The 21,424-nt window shown below is 34.4% G+C and overlaps 1 protein-coding gene across 1 annotated transcript; it reads left to right on the forward strand.

Moving 5' to 3' along the window:
- The first annotated feature begins 13,630 nt into the window (after positions 1-13,630).
- LOC109154356 (protein RETICULATA-RELATED 4, chloroplastic-like) lies at positions 13,631-17,019 on the forward strand. Its single transcript, XM_019302169.1, has 8 exons — positions 13,631-14,311; positions 15,455-15,523; positions 15,653-15,784; positions 15,908-15,961; positions 16,070-16,114; positions 16,273-16,427; positions 16,538-16,663; positions 16,754-17,019. The coding sequence occupies exons 1-8, from the start codon at positions 13,763-13,765 to the stop codon at positions 16,815-16,817; spliced, it is 1,194 nt and encodes a 397-aa protein (XP_019157714.1). The 5' UTR covers positions 13,631-13,762; the 3' UTR covers positions 16,818-17,019.
- Positions 17,020-21,424: the final 4,405 nt, after the last annotated feature.

The following is a 21,424-nucleotide window of genomic DNA, read 5'->3' on the forward strand; positions in this document are numbered from 1 at the left end:
AAATATAAATTCAATATCTAAATCTAATAATTTCGTTTTTAAAGCTTAGAAAAATTTACGAAAAGAAATACAGATATTGTGATCGTTCTTTCCATTATGGAAGGACGTTGGTGAATTTTACAATAACGTCTTCGTCAACTTGCAATATGAATCCGCTTTGTATTGCAAATGTGGGTTGAAATCTCCGTTATGTGTAGCTCGTGATAGTGGACATAAATTTTTTGGTTGTCATCAATGGAATGTTATATTACAATTATTGATATAAAAATTATTTTGTTATTATGTGGTTAATTTATATGAGTCTTTTGATATCGCTGGAAAATGGTTTTGGATTTTTTGTATTTGTTGATGATATTCTAATGAATGCTCAAGTTCAAGAGATCCCGGTCATTGATTATGAGGCAACACTAAATGCAATAAGAGATTTGAGTTGTATTGCTAAACAACTAAGAGATGATATGTCATATGTCCAAAGAGAATGTGAGAGAGTTAAGATGTGAATCAGTAGCGGTACTGAAATTGAAAAGAATGTTGGTCCAAGGTGCTTATTGATGTTGTTGTGATAAGTGTGGTTTTATTAGCAATGTTGCTATGTTTTGGTACAAAAAAAAAAAAAAAGAGTAATAATTTTAATATGCCTGTGGTTTTAGTAATACACAGATTTGCATTATGGTTTGTTGATTACAAATGTTGCCTATAAGAAAGTGTGTGATAAATTCTACAAGAATTTAATAAATATTGGTTTCATTTTGTTAGAGTCAATGTCTATATGCAATGTTTTCCCTTAGAATTCTTCATTTAGTAATTTTTTATTTCTGTCTATAATATATCTTTGAAAGACAGCTACTCTATTTTTATTTTTATACCGTGCATCGCATGGGTGGAATCAAGTACAACTTCTATATCAACCACTAACATTGTATATCATGAAGTTTTCAATAATTTGTAATGCTCTAACACTTTGTTTTTATTAATAACATAAGTTGTATTTTGAGTATTTATTGTAGAGTATTAACATGTTTATTTTTCTGTTCAATTCGCAATTTAAATACAATTTTATGATTATTATTTTCTCCGGTATGAAAAATAATAAATTAAATTATAATTAAGGCACACAATTGGACAATAAATTTAACAATTTTTTATCCCGTGCATCGCAATAAGTTTAATACCACACAATAATCATTGATGTTTTTGTATATAAAAAATTTTAATTTCTCTTACAACATCCAATTTAGTTAAATGATTGCAAATGGGCTTTAGTATTCATACTCTTCTAATTTTGAAATTTCACATTCAAATTTTGGAACATCGATTATATTTTCTCATGAAAAAATAATTTTTTTAAAATTTATTATATATATTTTGATTTCCTAATTTTTAAAATTTGTTATAAAAATGTGTGTGTATGTGTGTTATATATATATATATATATATATATATATATATATATATATAAGTCTCCGTGCGGTTGTGCGATAATTAAGGTGTGTGAGTTTTGTACTTAAAGTGCGTGAGTCCTGTGCTTAAGGCGCGTGAGTCTTGTGCTTAATGTGCGTGGGTGTGTACTTATGTGAGTAGTTGTTGAAATTTAAGGTGCATGAGTTTTGTGCTTAAGGTGCGTGAGTTTTGTGCTTAATGTGCGTGAGATTGGTGTTCTTAATGTGGGTAGTTGTTGAAACTTAAGGTGCATGAGTTTTGTGCTTAAGGTGCGTGAGTTTATTCTTAAGGTGTGTTATTTTTGTGTTTAATGTGCGCGTGTTGTGTATTTAAAGTGTGTCAGTTTAATGCTTAAGGTGCGTTTCTTTGCACAACCGCACAGAAAGCCCTTCCCGCACCTGACCCTTTCCGTATTGTAGTTGTTGAAATTTAAGGTGCATGAGTTTTGTGCTTAAGGTGCGTGAGTTTTGTGCTTAATGTGCGTGAGATTGGTGTTCTTAATGTGAGTAGTTGTTGAAACTTAAGGTGCATGAGTTTTGTGCTTAAGGTGTTTGAGATTTGTGTTCTTAAGGTGTTTTATTTTTGTGTTTAATGTGCGCGCGTGTTGTGTATTTAAAGTGTGCCAGTTTAATGCTTAAGGTGCGTTTCTTTGCACAACCCCACGGAAAGCCCTTCCTGCACCTGACCCCTTCCATATATATATATATATATATATATATATATATATATATATATATATATATAGAGAGAGAGAGAGAGAGAGAGAGAGAAATTATTTAAATGTAAAATTTTCAAATCTCATGTGGTATTTAATAACACAATTCTTTATAATATATGCTAATAGTATGCTGTGATATTCAATATAACAACCAATTTCTTATTGCTCTAGAAAAATGCATCTCGAAATAAATTTTCATGATTAAAGTTTGATTTTATCATTTTTTAAAAAACATTATCAACAAAATGTTACATAAATTTAATGTCATGCATCGGGGGCAACTGGAGAATCAATAAGTACGAGTACAAATATTATTTATAGGAAAGTTTTCAATAATTTATAAAAAAAAATTATTACTAAATTATAAATACTTATTTATTAATTTGTAATAGTTGCACGTTTCAATTGTTTTCATTATTATAATTAACAATTTATGATATATTATTATCTTATTCTGTTTTATTTATAATCAAATTCTTGATCCTACAAGTTATACTAATTTAAAAATAATTGATGGTGTATGTTACAATATTTGTAGAGATGCGTGTTACGTTAGAGACTTAGAGTGTTAGTTGATGATGACAGAGAATATGTTGATGCAATAGAATAAGTAAGTCAATATGTGGCAGAAAGTAATTTGAGGAGATTGTTTGTAACGTTAAGAATGTCAAACTCAATTGCAAAATCATAGTTTCTTTGGTAAGGTGTGTAGAACCATCTGTCTGAAGATGCACAATTCAAGCTTCAACAACAATTGTGAATCTCATTTTTGAGATAAATTTCTTACAGCTTTTATTAAGATATAAAAGATTGCGTTTGATGTTAATATAGAAAAATATTTGTAGGAACAAAGGTCTTAATTCCCATAATGTCACTAACACCGTCATATCCAAGATTGCCTTTCAAATTCCAAATGAAGCAATTTCCTTTTATGCTATCTTATGCCATGACAATAAACAAAAGCCAAGGACAAACAATCTCAAAAGTAGGATTGTTTTTGAAAAGACCTGCATGTCTTTAACCATGACCAAATGTATGTAGTTGTTTCACGGGTTAGTAACCCAAGAGGTTTAAAAATTTTGATATGTGGCAAAAATATAACATGCCTAAGTACAACTAAAAATGTTGTGTACAAAGAAATCTTCAATTATATGTAATAAAATTAAAAAGTTTATCATTTCAAATTTATTAGGTTTTCAAACTATATATTTTTTCATCTGATTATATTATATTGTATATTCCATATACTATACATATGGCCGTGCATCGCACGGGTGTAACTACTAGTTATTTTCAATAAGCGAGAACTATTAAGAAAAATATTGAGGGAGGTGGTGGGCTCGGGGCGGGGGTGGGGTGGGGGGTATAACAGAAAAGATGGGAAACTTTTTGTTTTGTTTTTAATGAAATTATGAATCCGATAAAAGATAAGTTAATTACCGATTTCGTCTCTTGACTATGAGAATTTCACCAATTTAGTTTTCGATTTTTAAAATTTTTCAATTTAGTCTCCGATTATGCTTTTTTTAATTCAAAATGGTCCTAACCGTTAGGCGTCTGTTAACTCGGGACCAAATTGATAATTTTGTCATAGTCAAGGGACCATTTCAGTCATCACATACACCATTTTCTCCGAAAGTTAATTGCTGAAATGGTCCATTGACTATAGTAAAATTATCAATTTGGTCCCGGGTTAACGGACATCCAACGGTTAGGACCATTTCAGGTATTAAAAAAAAAACATAGTCGAGAACTAAATTGAAAAATTTCAAAAGTCAAGAACCAAATTGGTGAAATCCTTATATTCGAGCTGATGTACCAAATCAGTAATTAACTCATAAAAGATAATAAGATTGACTTACAATAGTAACATAATGAACATGCACTAGTGACCTGATGGACTTGTGATGCAGTACATGAATTGAAGCAATAATGATTAAATACATGAATTTCAAGAGACATGTAGTTTGGTGATTAATTTTATTAAAAACTTGAATTAGTTTCAAATATTCTTAATATTTGTAATTCTCTTTATAATTAGTTTACTTTTTTATGCATGTTTTTAATATTTGTAATTTTCAATTTTTTTAATTATCTATTTAAACATACTTTTGTATTGAAAATTTAAATTTGAATATCATTAAAACTCTTTGAGTTTGAATTATATTATTGTATTTTTTTGGTTTCTCTTGTCCTACATAACTTGTAATAGTAACTCAATGAATCTATATTACTACATGCATTAGTGACTCAGATCAATAGACTTATAAGTTGAGCCTATTAAAAAAAATGAAAATCATCAGCAGTCACTAAGCTAGTGCCTATCCTATTGGATAGTGAAGGCCACCAAGTAAGAAATAAAACAATCATTCATCTTCATAACCCACGTTTCCTGCATAATCATTAATTATCCCACTGGACCCACCATCACATTTTCCTACCACCATGAACTACATAACTCTATGAACCATGAATAAAATGTTGATTTTTAGTATACTAAATTACATTATTTGAGCACTTAAGATACAATATTTTGTATATTATATTATTATCAAAATAATGTACATTCAATATATAAATAACGAAAAAATGTATCTTTGGTCTTTGATTTATACTCAAGTTCTGACTCAATCCTTTAGTTATGACCGTATTCATTTTTGGTTCCTCAGTTATGAACGAAGTAGCGCATTTGATCCCCAACCGTTAAAATTGACGAAAAAATTATAAAATATTTAAATTTTGAAGGGTGAAGTAGGAAATTCACATTTTATTCTCCTTCTTATATCAAAGCTACGTTCACAACATTATTTTTCATTTCTTACCTTCTTATTTCAAGATTGTTCAATTCTAAAAGCATTTCAATAACTTTAGTATGACTTGTTAGGAACTTGGCTCTCGTATAACAAACTTAAGACTTAGCACAAACATAGAAACACTTGATCATTGTCTTCAGACGTGTGAAACACACTATCCTATCAAATTTCAATTTTCTTTGCTTAAGCAACAAAGGTAATTAATCAAATCAGAAATTTTGAGATACAAAATGATGTCAAATTTCTTTGCTTGCTTTTATGAGAAATTCACCAACGGAATAACATGAGATTTTTAGTATGTAAAATTTTTTCATATGCAGTAGTTTAGTTAGTAATCGTTTTTAGATGTTACAAAAGTTTTTAAAATTTTCATAACTGAATCTTAGATTCCTCATTCATTACTCTGGTTTTTAAGAAGACAGATCAGAGGAGGTGATTGATATATATATATATATATATATATATAAATATATATATATATATATATATATACAATTTTCATATATTGTCAGGATATACGATTCTAGATTAAGTTACCACAGAGCTTATGAAAGAATTTTACATACGTACTAAAAATCTAAGTTACTCCCTTGGTGAATTTGTCATAAAAATAACCTGAGAGATTTGATATCTTTTTGTATTTCAAAAGTTATGGTTTGATTACCATTATGTTTAGTCAGGGAAATAAGAAACTTTTCGGGTGGTATGTTTCACATGCATGAAGACAATGATCAAGTATTCTCTTGTTTGTACTGAATCACAGGTTTCTGATACGAGACTCAGGTTACTAACAAGTCATACTAAGATTATTGATGAATTGCTTTTTGGAGTTGAAGAACCTTGAAATAAAATGCTACGAAGTTGAAAATAATGTTGCAAAAATGGTTTCAATATAAGAAAGTGAATAAAATGTGAATTTCCTACTTTACCCCATAAAATTTTAAGTACTTTTAAATTTTTCTGTCAGTTTTAATGGTCGGGGACCAAATGGGCCACTTCACTCTGAGGGACTAAAAATGGATACGGTCATAATTCAGGGACTAAGTCACCACTACCATTATAATTCAGGGACCAAACTCGACATTTTCCCTATAAATAATATACATTTAGTATATTAAAATGTACCTTTTTATTCCTTGTGCACAGAAATTTTTTTCGGTGCTTATGAATACCGTAAAAATTTTGTTTTATCTATATGTAATACTACATCTATCTCATTTTATCTGTTCTACTTATTATTCCTTGGACAAACTAACTCTCTCTTCTTTGTTTATTTTCTTTAGTATTTTTTACTTATTTGTGTTTAATAATACTTTTAGTCTAGTTTCTAAATATATGAATTTTGTATACTAATATTAAACTTAATATTATGTAAAACTGAATTAAAAATAATTTCAAAGCCTCGTTAACTGAACCAAACATATAAAATAGGCAATTTATATCATGGACCCCATATAACATTGTGGACCCTGGATCAAAATGACGTCGTTTTGATATTTAAGCTTTAATTAACAGATTCTGTAGTTTCCCTTTTCTCATGTTTCAACACAAATTTTAATTTATTCTAGGTATAGAATCAATACTCTTAAGGTACAGAATTTCATAACACAAGACACATGTAATATATTTTACTTATTCTCATCGTACAGAAGATGTTGTATGTTACACAACTACTAATATATTTCATGTACAAAATCCATATGCTTAAGGTACAAAATTGCACAACATGAGACACAGAAACACATACCACAAGACACATAAATTCGTAAAATAAGACACACAATATGTTGTATGTCACACAACTACTAATATATTTCATGTACAAAATACATACGCTTAAGGTACAAAATTGCATAACATGAGACACAGAAACACATACCACAAGAGATATAAACAGGTTTTACAGTAAAATAACATCCATGTAACGTGAACTTAACAACAAACAGTCGCTGTCAAAATTAAAATTCAAAACGACGCCGTATAGGATCAGGGTCTATAGTGTAATGTGAATCCTGGTCCACGATATAACGATTGCATAAAATAAGATAGAGGGAGTAGATTTTAATTATGATGCATTACTACTAGGAATATTTGGGCTTTAACCCAATGTCCAGTGGCCAGTTCAATGACAGGAAGCCACTAGAGAGCTGGTTGAAGACTTAATGGGCTCGGTTCCATGTGAATCCCAATCGTTATATCCTACACCACGGCGCACATAGCACTGTGCGCCGCGCGCCTCCCAAAACGACGTCGTTTTGGGGTTGTGTTGGGAGGCGCGGTAGGAAGTTGCTGAGATTATGTGTATTCGTTCACAACGTTATGTGTATTGGTTCATACAGTTATGTGTATTTTTTATACAATTATGTACATCCGAATCAGAAAATTTGTGTGTATTATGTTAAGAGTTGATGTGTATTATGTTAAAAGTTTATGTTTATTATGTATTATGTTAGATTATGTGTATTATCTTTTAAAAAGAGTATGTATATTTTGTTATAACATTATGTGTATTCATGTATAACATTATGTGTATTCAAGTATAACATTATGTACATTCTTGAACAGCGGGTTTTTTTTTAAAGAAAAGCCTACTGCCATTCACTGGGGCGGGAAATTTCAAAAAAAAAAAATAATTAAAACGATGTCGTTTTGCATCTGGGCGCATAATGCAATGTACGCCGTGGTGTAGGATATAAATTGCCTGTGAATCCCACTTTCAGCAACATATATACGCTGCCACAGGACTGAAAGCAGGTTTCCTTGATTTTATAAAACTCGTTGGAAATATGGTTGAGACTTGAGAGTGAGTTTTGGGTGGCAAATTGTGCTGTGACACGGTTCCAAAACTGTTCATAATTATAAATATATAGTTTAAAAATTATGAACATATAGTTCTATAATTATAAATATAGAGTTGTGAACATAATTATAAGCATATAGTTTTGTAATTATGAATATAGAGATTCAATAATTGTGAATATGAAGTCCAAAAATTATGAATATATAGCTTTATAATTATGAACATATAGTTCAATAATTATGAACATAGAATTCTGTAATTGTGAATATAGAGTTTAATAATTATGAATATGAAGTTCTAAAATTATGAATATATAGCTTTATAATTAGAACCGTATTCACCTTGCAAGGTGGACACGGTTCCACAACATAACGATTGGTTTTGGGTCGAGTGGATTATTAGGCCTAGATTAAATGGGCTGGACATTAATTTACCAAATGCATATTAGGTGGACTATGGTTCACACAGAGTTAATTACCAAAAATGGTCCCTTGATTATAGCGAAAGTACCGACTTGGTCCTCGACTTTTTTTCTTGACCGATCAAGTCATCAACTATTCAATTTTTGACCCATATGATCCTTCGTCTGTTTAGGGGTTAAGTCGTCGTTTCTTTTGAGGACAAAATAGGACTTTTACTCTTTTATCCCATTCTCATATTATATTTAAGAGGAAGAAGATCCACTATCGTCTCTTCCTCCAATCGGCGGCGGCGATCGAATTGTCCGCTCCACCGGCCGGAAAGGCCGTCACAGCAAGGTCTGCACCGCCAGGAAAACTTGGGACCGCCATGTGCAGCTAAACACCACAATCCAGTTCAAAGATGTTCAGGACCAGCAAGCAGGCCTGAAAGAAGATGATCGAAGAAAGCATCTGGGATTCCATCGATCTCATCTTCCCTATCCCTAACCCTAATTTGCGATTTTAGCTTCCACCACAGTGACGCGGCTATAGCGAAGGATTTGGATGACTGTGAGTTTTGGCTTTCACCACAATTTCTCGCTAATGATGACCTCAAGAAGGGTGAGCCCGGTGCTGGGTTTTTGTACGGTGGGTTTCCGACGGGGGAGCTTGGGATTTGCTTTTTGTTGCCGCCGCCGCCTACGATATTTTGAGAATTGTCGGGGCGTTTCGCGTAGTGTTTGTAGAGGTAAAATCCGATAGCAGATAACACTCCCAAGGTGACCATCCCAACCGATAACGCAATTGCCACTTTCTTGACCGGCCGCGCTGCGAGGCGATTGGGTTCGACACTGGTGACTCATTCTGCTAAGCTGGCGGCGGCAGCTGTGGGTTCTGATCTGGACTCTGCTCACCGAGAACTTCCGGGACAAAGGGCTGCTCAGGGCTAGGCAATACAGGCTCAGCAAGCAGGCGGCGGACGTGGCGGAGGGGCCGAGTTTGTTCCTGCCGGCGGCTTTGAACCCATCGGAAACAGCGGCTGATGCAGAATTCTTTGCTATTTTCCGCCCCTGTATTGTATTCCGGCGTGAAAAATGTTGTGTCAACAACAAAAGACACAGAGTCAACAAATGGTGAAGGGAAAGACTCTAATGCCCTCAAATTCGAGACTGAAAGGACTATTTTGCCCTCAAAAGAAATGGCGACTTAACCCTAAACAGACGGAGGACTATATCGGTCATAAATTGAATAGTTGATGACTTGATTGGTCATGAAAAAAAAAAAGTCGAGGACCAAGTCGGTACTTTCGCTATATTTGACGGACCATTTTGGCAATTAACTCGTTCACACAACTATGTGGATTATACATAGAGTACATTATTTTTTTTTTTTTTATGTATAAGATACATTTTTCTTTATACGTAATGCTCATTATTTAATTTGAATGTGTACAAAATAATTTGAAAACAGCTCGAGGGTTAATGATTTAAATGCATCATGTTCACTATTTATATGCATAGAATTATTTATTTGAACATGTATAAACTCATTGAATGTTGATTATTTAGCTATGTATATTTTAAGTTCATTTGTGTTGTACACAAGATTCATTATTTGTAGAGCATAACTAGACTTATTTACCACAACCCATTTTCCTTTACTTATAAATCTAATATTCAGTACATTTAGATTCATTATTTGTATGAATGTATTTTGATGCATGATCTATACAGTTACATGGACCACGACCCACAATAAATTTTACTGTATATAACGACAAGTGTTCCCGCCTTTCAAAAAGTTTCTTTCTACAAAAAAATAAAATAAATAAATAAATAAAAAAATAAAAATTTAAGGTCGCTTCCTTAATTTTTTTTAAACCAATTGTTAAAATATATTTTCTAAAAAAGTTGCAAACAATTAATATTTATGTATGATTAAAAAAAATTTTGTTGTTTCCACCGCTACCGGTCGTTACTCCCTTATTTTTGCATTGTTGTTTCTCTTTGCTTTGTTTTACTGGCTTAATTTTGTTTGTAATTTCTGTGTTTATCATCTCGTGTTTTGACGAGTTTCTTCCTCTCGTTTACTTGTCAAGTTCTTTTTCATAAAACGTGAAACGATAAAACTGGTCATGGCATATTGAATCTCATCATGGTGACAAACATGACAATGAAAAAGAGACTCTTTTGAACTATGATATGCAGTTCAGCCCGATGAAGTTATTGTCAATGGATAGTAAAATGAAAATATTATTCAACTAGTATCAAGTCTTGGGTACGTTTGACTAAATCATTAATGAAATTTTAAATTCCTCCAAAGAATTCAGCTTCAAAGTTGTGAAATAGTTTGCAGATCAAGTTTTCTGTAGCATTGCTAGTGAGGATGTTTTTATGTCCGGCTGTAAGGAATGTTTGACCATTCCATCAATATTTATTGTAAACGTTTCAGCCTATGATTAATAAATTAGCTTCTTTATTTAAAAAAAAAAATTGTAAATGCAGATGTTTATATATTTTTATATTAAAAAATTTGTGCGTGATTGTTTAAAGATCTCAAATATATATATATATATATATATATATATATATATATATATATATATATATATATAGTATTACATTATAGTTAACACATAATTCTTTTTAATAATGGATCAACAAATGAAAAATCTTATTTTTTGAAAAGTATTTTAAAAATGTAATATTTAGGATTTTGAGTGAAAGTATAATATTTGTTGACTTATAAACAAGTATTTACTTGTCTCAAATGAGACAATAGCATTTGAGGGCTAAATATTTTTATGTGTAAAAAGAATTTAAGTTTTAATTTTTTGATTTATATAAATAAAATTAAAGAAAATATAAATTATACTGACATAACTTTCACATTACATTCGTGTATAGAAAGAAAAGTATACATTAATATAAACTGCAATAGCAAATAATTTACATATGAAAAGTTGTAATTGTGTTTTCTTGTTTGAGAGTTAATATACTTTTTTAAAAAATAATTTAATAGTGAAAACTGGTGTGCTAGTGGCTTTTCTTTTTTGTGTTTTTCTAATTCTCTCATTTCTGGATTTGGTGATACTTAGCTTACCAGCATTTAATTATTGTATTTATTTATTTCCTTCTCCTAACAGGGCGTTTGATTGGAGTGATTTTGAATTCCCTTCCCACTTAATTCCCACCTAATTCCAAAGGCCATTAAATTCCGTAGTTTGGTTGGAGGGAATTGCAATTCCTCCATTTTCATGAAATTAAAATCCCATGTCTCCCCTGGGATTTTAATTCTTGGGAAAAAAAGATAGTGATGAGTCAAAATTACCCTTTCATTTTTTAACCTAAAATTAATGTCTAATAACAATAATGGACATTTTTGACTTTATACTACTTATTCCCTTTCAATTCCCATGTATACCAAACATTGGAATTGAAATTCCCAGTAATTTTATTCCTGTCAACCAAACACTGGAATTTAAATTCCCAATAATTCAACTCCCATGGAATTACAATTCCTTTCCCACATAATTCCTCCCCTCCAACCAAACGGCCTGTAAAAGGTTGAATCCCAATCACGAGGACCCCCACACCCCAATTCGATAGAGCATTTGAGAGAATGTAAATCACAGTGATTTAATGACTCAGCAAACATGATCAAATACTTATGCGCACAAGAGTTCTACTCACTTTAAACATAATCTTAACATTGTTGCCGCCGAAGTTCAAACCTTAATATCTTCCTACAAATACTGACTACTGAACTATTGAGATAAATCCGAACTTCTATTTATTTATTTAACAATAACAATAGTTGTGGAAGCGCCAAGCACCTTGTGCACAGATGACATTCGAGTTGGATTCTCATATGAAAAGTTGTTAATTCGAGCTCCAGTGGAAGTGTTATTGACTCTTTGTGCTTTAGTACTTTGAGAAAGTAGTTATGAACAGATACTACACAAATAAAAAGAAAAAAAGTTGTAGAAGCGGTAGATGATCTGGCGAGCGACACGACGAGGGGGAGGGTTGATGGTGAGGGGTCCCCACGAGGGAATTAAAGAGCTGTTATAGGAGGATAGCATTAAATTTAGTTCGATAAATAGATTGTATCGCCAAAATTAAATTTTTTTATTTAAAAAATAAAATCCGAGAGGACCGGAATGTATGGACTGTGGAGCACGTGAGAGGTGGCAAATGGCAATGGCCCACAAGACGACTGAATTTCCGATAGTCTCACCGCATACCACATCGAAATTCCCCACGCTCTTTCACCATTTTGCTGTCACGCTCCCCTGTCCCCTACTATTAACTCAAAAATGATGGATATTTATGCTTTGCATGGTGCATACAGATGTCAAAACGACATCGTTTTATTAAAAAACGCGCGTCTTTCCTTTAAAGAAAATTCAGGTTTGATTCCCAGCAATAACATTATATTGTTCATTCATTCTGGAATTTTAGTTTATAGATTATGGAATTATAGTTCATTGATTATGGAATTATAGTTCATCGATTATGGAATTGTAGTTCATCGATTCTGAAATTTTAGTTTATAGATTATGGAATTTTAGTTCATTCATTTTGGAATTTTTAGTTCATAGATTAAATTATGGAATTATAGTTCATCGATTATGGAATTATAGTTCACCGATTATGGAATTTTAGTTCATATGTTGTTGCTTGGAATCGAACCTGATTTTTTTTTTTTTTAAGAGGAGACGCGCGTTTTATTAAAACGACGTCGTTTTTGCATCCGTATGCACCATGCATGGTGCATACGGATGCACGGCATAATTTGCCAAAAATGATACTCAATCGGTCATATTTTATCTGTCTTATTTATTATTCATCACTCACATTAATTATTTTTTTCATTGTTTACTTTTTTTTAAGAAATTTTAATTATTTTTAATTTGATCTTTTGTGTTCAAAAATATTTTTATTGTAATTTTTAAGTATATAAATTTTATATACTAATACTAAACTTAATATTATAAAAAATTAAATTAAAAATAATTTCAGTCAATCATCTTTAATTGAACCAACAAACAAAATGGAATGGATGAAATATATATGGCTATCCTTAATTCCTTATCCCTGAAATGATACTACTAGAAAGATTATATGGCTTTTGTGTCAAATATATATTTTTTAATTTAATTTTGTTACTTACATGTCTAGCAAATTTTCTATTTTAGAAAGCTTGCTAAAGGACAATGAAAGCTATCAAATGGCAACTTTACATTTTTCAAAAGTATTATATTTTTTTTATAAGTAACAAACACTTTATTATTGATCAATATTATATTTTTTCAACTACATTTTCATATTGATCCGACCCATATCTCGGCCGAGGAGGGTGACTCCCATATTAATTAACAACTATGAATATTCCGTATTTGTTATAGTATATGCAGTAAAAATGTGTCTCCTTTGACCCTGGGAGTATTGTACAAAACGTTGGCCGAATAGAGTATCGACAAAAGCGAGGCTGTTACTTAAAAGTAGTTATACAGAGCTTTTCAGAGTTTCCCTCCCAATAAACGCTGAAACAGAGGGGGAGACAGGCGGCGTTAATTACCACGACAATGCCGATCGCCGCCAACGCCGCCGCCGTTAACTTCCTTTCCGCACCGCGCTTTCTCGCCGCACCTCCCCCAATCCCCATCCACTTCCGCACCTCCTTTTCCACCATTAGTTCACTCTCCGTTCGGCCGCATTGTCTCGTACGCTCTTCAAACTCATCGCCCACCTCTAACCGTGGCGTCTTTTTACAGCTTTCAGTTGCGGGAGGCGACGGAGGTAACTGCAACGGCGGATGGAGCGGTGGACACGGAGGCGGCGGAGGAAACGATGATGATGATGGCGAAAACAGTAATAGCGGGGAGAATAAAAAGGAGACGTTAATGGCGTTGGGGGAGGCTGGGAGGTCATTAGAGAGCTTGCCTAAGGACTTGAAGGCGGCGATCAAGGACGGGAGGATACCCGCTTCTATAGTGCAGAGGTATTTGGAGCTCCAGAAATCAAAGTGGATGTCTTGGTTGCTCCGCCATGGAGGTTTCAAAGAGCGGCTCTTGGCCGATGATCTCTTCCTCACTAAAGTCTTTATTGAATGCGGCGTTGGTCTCTTCACCAAGGTAATAGACTAACATCACTTATGTGTCAAAAGCATGGTGCTGGATTTGTCCTTTACCAGTTTCCGTCAAATAATTTCTTAGTCATAGCTCTAATCTCTGATTAGAGCGGTAGAAATGGATTGACGGGGTGGGGTCTGTCTGGGCCCGTCATATTGCGGGGTGAATTATAAAGCCCGTCAAAATACGGGCTTAAAATAGGCCGACTCGCCCCGGCTCGCAGACCTTGGTGGAGGCTATCAAGCCTGCCGACCCGCCAAAGCCCATCATTTTGGTGGGGCGGGCTAAAAGCCCGTCAAAATACGGGTCATAAAATTCAAAGCCCACCCCGACCAATTGTTATATCCTACACCACGGCGCGTGTAGCACTGTGCGCCGCGCGCCTCCCAAAACGACGTCGTTTTGGGAGGCGCAGTAGGAAGTTGCTGTGATTATGTATATTTGTTCATACAATTATGTATATTTTTTATTATGTACATTTTTTATACAATTATGTACATTTTTTTTATACAATTATGTATATCCGAATCAGGAAATTTTTGTGTATTATGTTAAGAGTTGATGTGTATTATGTTAAAAGATTATGTTTATTATGTATTATATTAGATTATGTGTATTATCTTTTAAAAAACAGTATGTATATTTTGTAATACAACTATGTACATTCATGTATAACATTATGTACATTTTTGAACATGAGTTTTTTTTAAGGAAAATTAACCGCCAAACACTGGGTAGCGAAATTTCAAAAAAAATAAAATAATCTGGAAAGACGTCGTTTTGCATCTGGGTGCACAATGCAACACGCGCCGTGGTGCAGGATATAAATTGCCCACCCCGACCTTTTAGAGGAGCAGGACGGACTAGCTTGATGAGCTAAGCCCGTTTTGACGGCTCTAGCTTTGATACCACTTGTTAATTTAATCAAGTGCTTACCTTTAAGCAAAAAATTATAGTTAGTAGCAAAGACAATGCAACTTTATTTTCTTATATGGTCACAGATTTTCAAGAGTCAAGGTGTTAACTTGGCCTTTACCCGCCTCCACCAAACAAGTCTCACATTAAAAATGAAAATATAAGAGAATATATGAATTTATAAGGCTATGGGTTAAATTGCTAATTTATTGAATTCAATCATTTGTGCAGACTGCTGCTGAGTTTCAACGTCGCGGGGAAAACTTTTTTAATGAGTTAGACGTGGTTTTTGCAGATGTGGTATGAATACCATTAATAAGCATCGCATTTCTGTGAATCGAATTGAAGATTCTAACTTTTGCAGTAATTTAGAACATAATCTCGTAATTCTCACCCTTTCTGCATTATCCCATTATTTCGTGTTCGTAGGTAATGGCAATTGTTGCAGATTTTATGCTTGTTTATCTTCCAGCTCCCACTGTTCCTCTTCGCCCACCTATCCAACTCAATGCTGGGCGTATTGCTAAGTTCTTTCACAGCTGTCCAGACAATGCTTTTCAGGTTAAAAAACACCAAATTTTCCATTACTTACTAGTTTCTAGTGTACGTTATAGCAAAGTTTTTAAGAAAATGATCTGAGAACTGAGAAGTAATAATCTGATCCTCTATATGTTTGCATTGTAGGTTGCTCTTGGAGGAACATCGTTCTCTTTGCTGCAGAGGTTAGGCGCAATAGCGGTAAGAATTGAAGCATCTATAGTCATAGTTCATTCTTAATCTGATGTACAAAGTTTGGAGAGTTGCAGTTGATGCTAATTAATCTCGATCTGGATAATTAACTTTCAGAGGAATGGTTCAAAGCTCTTTGTTGTTGGCACGGCGTCCTCTCTGGTAATATACAATGTTATTTTTCTTTTAGTGTTAGGAAAACACGCATTTAACAAGTGCACATACCTAAGCAGTTCAAATAAAAAAAGTCAATAAATTGTAATCTTATATGATTATCAAGTTAACAGTGTCACTAACTTGGCTGGGTTGCGGAATCCCAGGTTGGCACAGTGGTGACGAATGCATTCATAAATGCACGCAGGGCAGTTGACAAGTCAGGTGCAGAGGAAGTAGAGAATAATAATAATAATAATGTGCCCATTTTATCAACTGCAGCTGCGTATGGTGTCTATATGTCAATTTCTAGCAACCTGCGGTAACATATATATATATATATATAACCTTATTAGTCTGATTATCAATTTAAATTTTTAGCTGAGACATCCATCTTAAACTAATGTAATGTACTGTGTGTAACGTTATTAGGTATCAAGTATTGGCGGGTGTGATAGAGCAGCGGATTTTGGAGCCATTGCTGCACCAACACAAGTCAGTACTGAGCGCAGTTTGCTTCGCTGTTCGGACAGGAAACACCTTCATGGGCTCATTATTGTAAGCTAAGATTTGTAACCCTCAGCTCCATTTCTTACACAAATTAAATCAGTTGATGATGAGAACTAAAAAAGGTTGTTTCACGTGCAGGTGGGTTGATTATGCACGCTGGATAGGACTCCAGAAGAGTGAAGAAATCCAGGCTACTACATGATGATGACAAGTTTGCATGGCTTTAATTTTCAAGAAACCAGCAGGGAGAATCAGTACTGCTTCCATTCTTCGGATTTAATGAAGATAGAGTTAAATTGTAAAAATAAAATATATATGCAGATTGAATGAGATGAATGACTTTTCGATTCCATCATCATTCCATACTGAGAGCATATGATTTTAATTTGATTCCATTTATATTATATTCTGTATGCCTTTCAAAAGACAGAATGCATGTATCATAGGAGACAACTAACTAAGCAATAACCTCATCTCATCTGTCGCACATTCTCTATATTTCTCCTGTTTATTTTCAAATAATTACTCACTTGGCTTTCTCAATCGTAAACACCAATCATTATTGTATGGACCATGGTCCACACAACTTGTGTGGACCATATTTTGTCTACTGTAAAATAATGTACATTCAGTACAAAAATAATGTACATTGTATTCAGAAGATGTACATTATTTTTGTTCTGAGTATACATTATATTATATAATGTACATTCACTACAAAAATAATATACATTTAGTATATTAAAAATGTACTTTTTCTTATGGTCCACATAACATTGTGTGGACCATGGTCCATACAATAATTTGCCCGTAAACACACGGTCGAGCTCGTTTAATCCGTTTTAATTTTTAGTCGGGTTAGATTGGAGGTTTATCTAACGCGGGCCATCCGGACCTGGCCCGTATAACCCGTGAGGGTATCCGGATTGGCCCATGTAAGTACCCCCAAATTTATATTTGTATTAGTATTTAAAAATGTTGTTGATTATTATGATCAAAACTCATAACTTTTCAAGTTTCAATCAATCAAGTATTATTAAAACTAACTAAAGACACTTGTTGAATATTTGTACGGGCCGTCTCCTACGCCTTGCGAGCTGCCTAGCCTACTCTGCGAGCCAATTTTTTTTTTTTTTTTCAATGCACGCTGGGCTATGTCCATTACCCTGTAGGCCTAGGTGAAGATTCGCACGCCGGGCTGTGTACCATACCCTGCAGGCATTGCAAGCGCCATACGAGGTGTGGGCCACCTACCCTGCTCTACAGACTTTGTTGTTGTTGTTGTTGTTGTTGTTGTTGTTGTTTCACGCTGGGCTACGTATTTTGTCCTGCAGACCTAGGAGAAAATTCGCACGCCGGACTGCGTACCTTACCTTGCAGACCCAAGTGAAGATGTGTACGTGCCACCTCCTACGCCTTGCAGGCTGCCTACCCTACCGTGCAGCCCGATACTTTCTTTCCTTCGATCCTTTTTTTTTTCCTCTCCTAGGCGCCTACCCTGCATGCAGGCCCAACCGTAATTTTTTTTTTTTTCTTCTCTTGGGACGCCTACCCTGCGTTGCGGCCCCAACACTAAAAATGAAAGGGGGCGAAGAGTAGTAAGAAAATAATAAAAAGTGTTCTTTTTATTTCCTTCTAAAGCTTCCTACGAATCCAATCACAATTTTTTTCTCTAGGCCGCCAATCGTGCCACTACAAGAAAAATGCACATAGACAACGATTTTTCACCGTTGTCGTAGCGGTAAAATTTCTGTTGTTGAAGCCAGTGTTGTTGTAAGTCCCGCGTATAGACAACAGTTTTTAACCATTGTCTTTTTTAGAAACAACAATGGTTTATGAATCGTTGTCTATTAAGTGTTGTTGAAACTGGTGTTGTTAAAAGTCAAGCACATAGACAACGATTGGTGCTCAACCTATTTTGTAACCGTTGTTTTTGTAGTGTTCTTAAATACAACACACAAACAACAACGGTTAAATAAAAATCGTTGTCTTTATAAAATAATAATGCGCAAAGGCAACGGTTTTATAAAGCCGTTGTCTTTTTAGTGTTGTGTATTCAAGTACGCTTAAAGACAACATACCAAAGACAACGGTTAAATAAAACTGTTGTCTTAAAAAAAATAAAGAATGTGCAACGACAACGGTTGTATAAAATCGTTGTCTTTGTAGTGTTGTGTATTCAAGTGCTATTAAAGACAACACACAATTGACAATGATCAAATAAAATCGTGGTCTTTTAAAAAAAAAAAATAATGCGCAAAGACAACGGTTTAAAAAAACCGTTGTCTTTGTAGTGTTGTTTATTCAAGTACACTTAAAGACAACATATCAAAGACAACGGTTAAATAAAACCGTTGTCTTAAAAAACGCATATAGACAACGGTTTAAAAAAAAAACCGTTGTCGTTGTGGTGTTGTCATTTCTCAAAATGCACAAAGACAACACACTTATAACAACGGTTAAGTAAAAATTGTTGTCTTTGACAAAAGTGTTGCGTCAAAGACAACGGTTTTGGACCAAACTGTTGTCTTTTATACAAAAGACAACACTTTTGTTAAAAAATGTTGTCTTTCTAGTATTGTCTATGTGCATTTTTCTTGTAGTGTGCTTTCTGAGCCCAAGGTACAAAATGAACCTGAAAAATGTTTTATTATCTCCTTGGGGTACCTACCTAGTCTGCGAGCCCATTTGGGTGTTATTGTTTATTGTAACATCTCTTGTCTAGATTGCGGAGCCTCCAACTCGCATCAGGACCACTTATCATGTCTACAGGCCCACTACCGCGTCCATTTTTATGTTTTGGTAGTTTGCTTAGCCTGCAAGCCCAACCAGAAATATATGTTAATATTTTTCAAATGTAGATAATGTCTTTCCTTACTTCCCCGTCCTGCAGCTTGCAAGCCCACCAAGGTGCTGTTATCCGATTCAGAGCTGCGTACCCAGCTTGTGGGCCCTTAATGGTTGGGGTACAATCGATACTCTCATCGATGAGCTCATTGTGAAAAGGGTTCGGGCTCCCTCCATGACTTGTTCCCTCATTTCGGCACTAGTTGCGGCCTCAAACACCTTGCACTGGGAACCAGCCCCTCTTTGGCAGTGCCATCCTCCCAGCTCGTTGTGTGTTGAGTCGAATAAGAGGATGATCTCATTGAGTGTTTGGGTCAGCGATCGGCTATCGGGCTGCACATCACCCTATTGCTGCCTAGCCCATTCACCAATGACGTTCGTTGTCTATTGTGCTAAGTGTTGAATGCTATGTCTGACCTCCAGGTGACCTTAGTTGGTTCTTCCAACGATAATTTCTCTTTTGATGGCTATAGTGCTAGTTGGACCTCTCACGTGTTATGGGTAAAGAACCGACCCTCGTGAACTGAACCGACCCCTACTTTGTTGGCTAAGGCGTTCTTGTGGGTCTGGGAGCATTGTTTTGTGACTCGGTCATTTCATCATATCTTATCTTTGATTGCGTAAAGGGAAAGGGTAAAACGGGTATAAACTATGAATGCGTTCTTTTCGTAGCGATCCCCACAGACGGCGGCAATGATGGTTTTATCGTGATCGGATCCACCATAAACGGGTATAGATGTACATAACGAGGGGTAGGAAAATATAGTTTTATTGCTCAGGGCGCTAGGTCCAAAAGAGTACATACAAAGCTTGAGATCACTGTCCCAAAACGGCAAGCGAAATAAATAAATAATACTCCCTCCGTCCCGAATTATGTGTCTTACTTTGCATTTACACGGATTTTTAGGAAGCAATGAAAAGAATACTAGTTTTCCTATTTTACCCCCAACATGCCATGTGATGATTTGACCCTTCTATCACTTTATACTCAAATCACTTGTACTACATAGTACAAAGTACAATAAATTAACTCAAAAGTATGAAATGCACATAAGGGCAAAATTGGAAAAATAGAATGATAGTAGTGTTTAATTTAGGAAAGTGGACAACATTTTGGGACAAACTAAAAAGGAAAGTAAGACAGGTAAAATGGGACGGAGGGAGTACTAGCTATAGTCCAAATAGTGGACTAGAAATAATAATGTTGTTGCTATGAATCAAACCCTGGGTATAGGTTGAAGGTTAGGATCACAAGCCACTAGACCAGGGGAAACTTAGTGAACAAAATGATGTTTTTAAAGGAGCGGCAAGAGTGCTTTATATATAGTGTTGAAGATCTTTAAGATGTTTGACAACTGTAGAACATCGGCTAGTCTTTATTCTTGGTCACACATTTGTTCCCCCCTCCCCCTCCCATTCCCACTACTTTGCTTCCAGCGCAATTCCCATACATAAGTGGAGCTTCATGTCATCCTATATACAAGATAAGTAGTGACTTGGTGGATTGGGGCGTGTGTTGTCTTGTGGAGGTCGCGAGTTTGATATCCCCTGGCAAAACCTCTAATTCTTAGCTTATTTTGCTCCAGGCTTCATTCTTTCCTTAACCCAATATTTTTATTGGGCCAACACACCATCAATAAATATGGACACCCCGCTTGAGCTAAGACTTTCCCAATAAAATGGATAGCGAGGTCCCATAGCCCCATCATACACAATGCAATTTCCCTACATATTATCTTAGAGGTAGTACGTGAGTTAGGTTATAATACTTTAAATTGTGCTCATAATGGATTTAGGCTTTTCTCCTAATACAAGAACTGCCTCGCAGATTAGGGATTTCACGAACTGCGTTAAAAGCTTTTGTACAAGAATTACTATTCTAAAACGATCCTCACAAAATTTCACCTATCTTTAATTTATTGCAATATAATAATCATTTTAATGTTAGAAAAATACATTTGA

Source organism: Ipomoea nil, unplaced genomic scaffold, assembly GCF_001879475.1.
Source record: "Ipomoea nil cultivar Tokyo-kokei standard unplaced genomic scaffold, Asagao_1.1 scaffold2647, whole genome shotgun sequence".
In the NCBI taxonomy this organism is placed as follows: domain Eukaryota; kingdom Viridiplantae; phylum Streptophyta; class Magnoliopsida; order Solanales; family Convolvulaceae; genus Ipomoea; species Ipomoea nil.

Bases quoted from the DNA above. Each gene is read 5' to 3' on its own strand.
- LOC109154356 (XM_019302169.1), top strand. From the start codon at position 13,763: ATGCCGATCGCCGCCAACGCCGCCGCCGTTAACTTCCTTTCCGCACCG. The intron at 15,524-15,652 runs GTATGAATACCA...TCGTGTTCGTAG, and splicing joins ACGTGGTTTTTGCAGATGTG to GTAATGGCAATTGTTGCAGA. The intron at 15,962-16,069 runs GTAAGAATTGAA...ATTAACTTTCAG, and splicing joins AGAGGTTAGGCGCAATAGCG to AGGAATGGTTCAAAGCTCTT.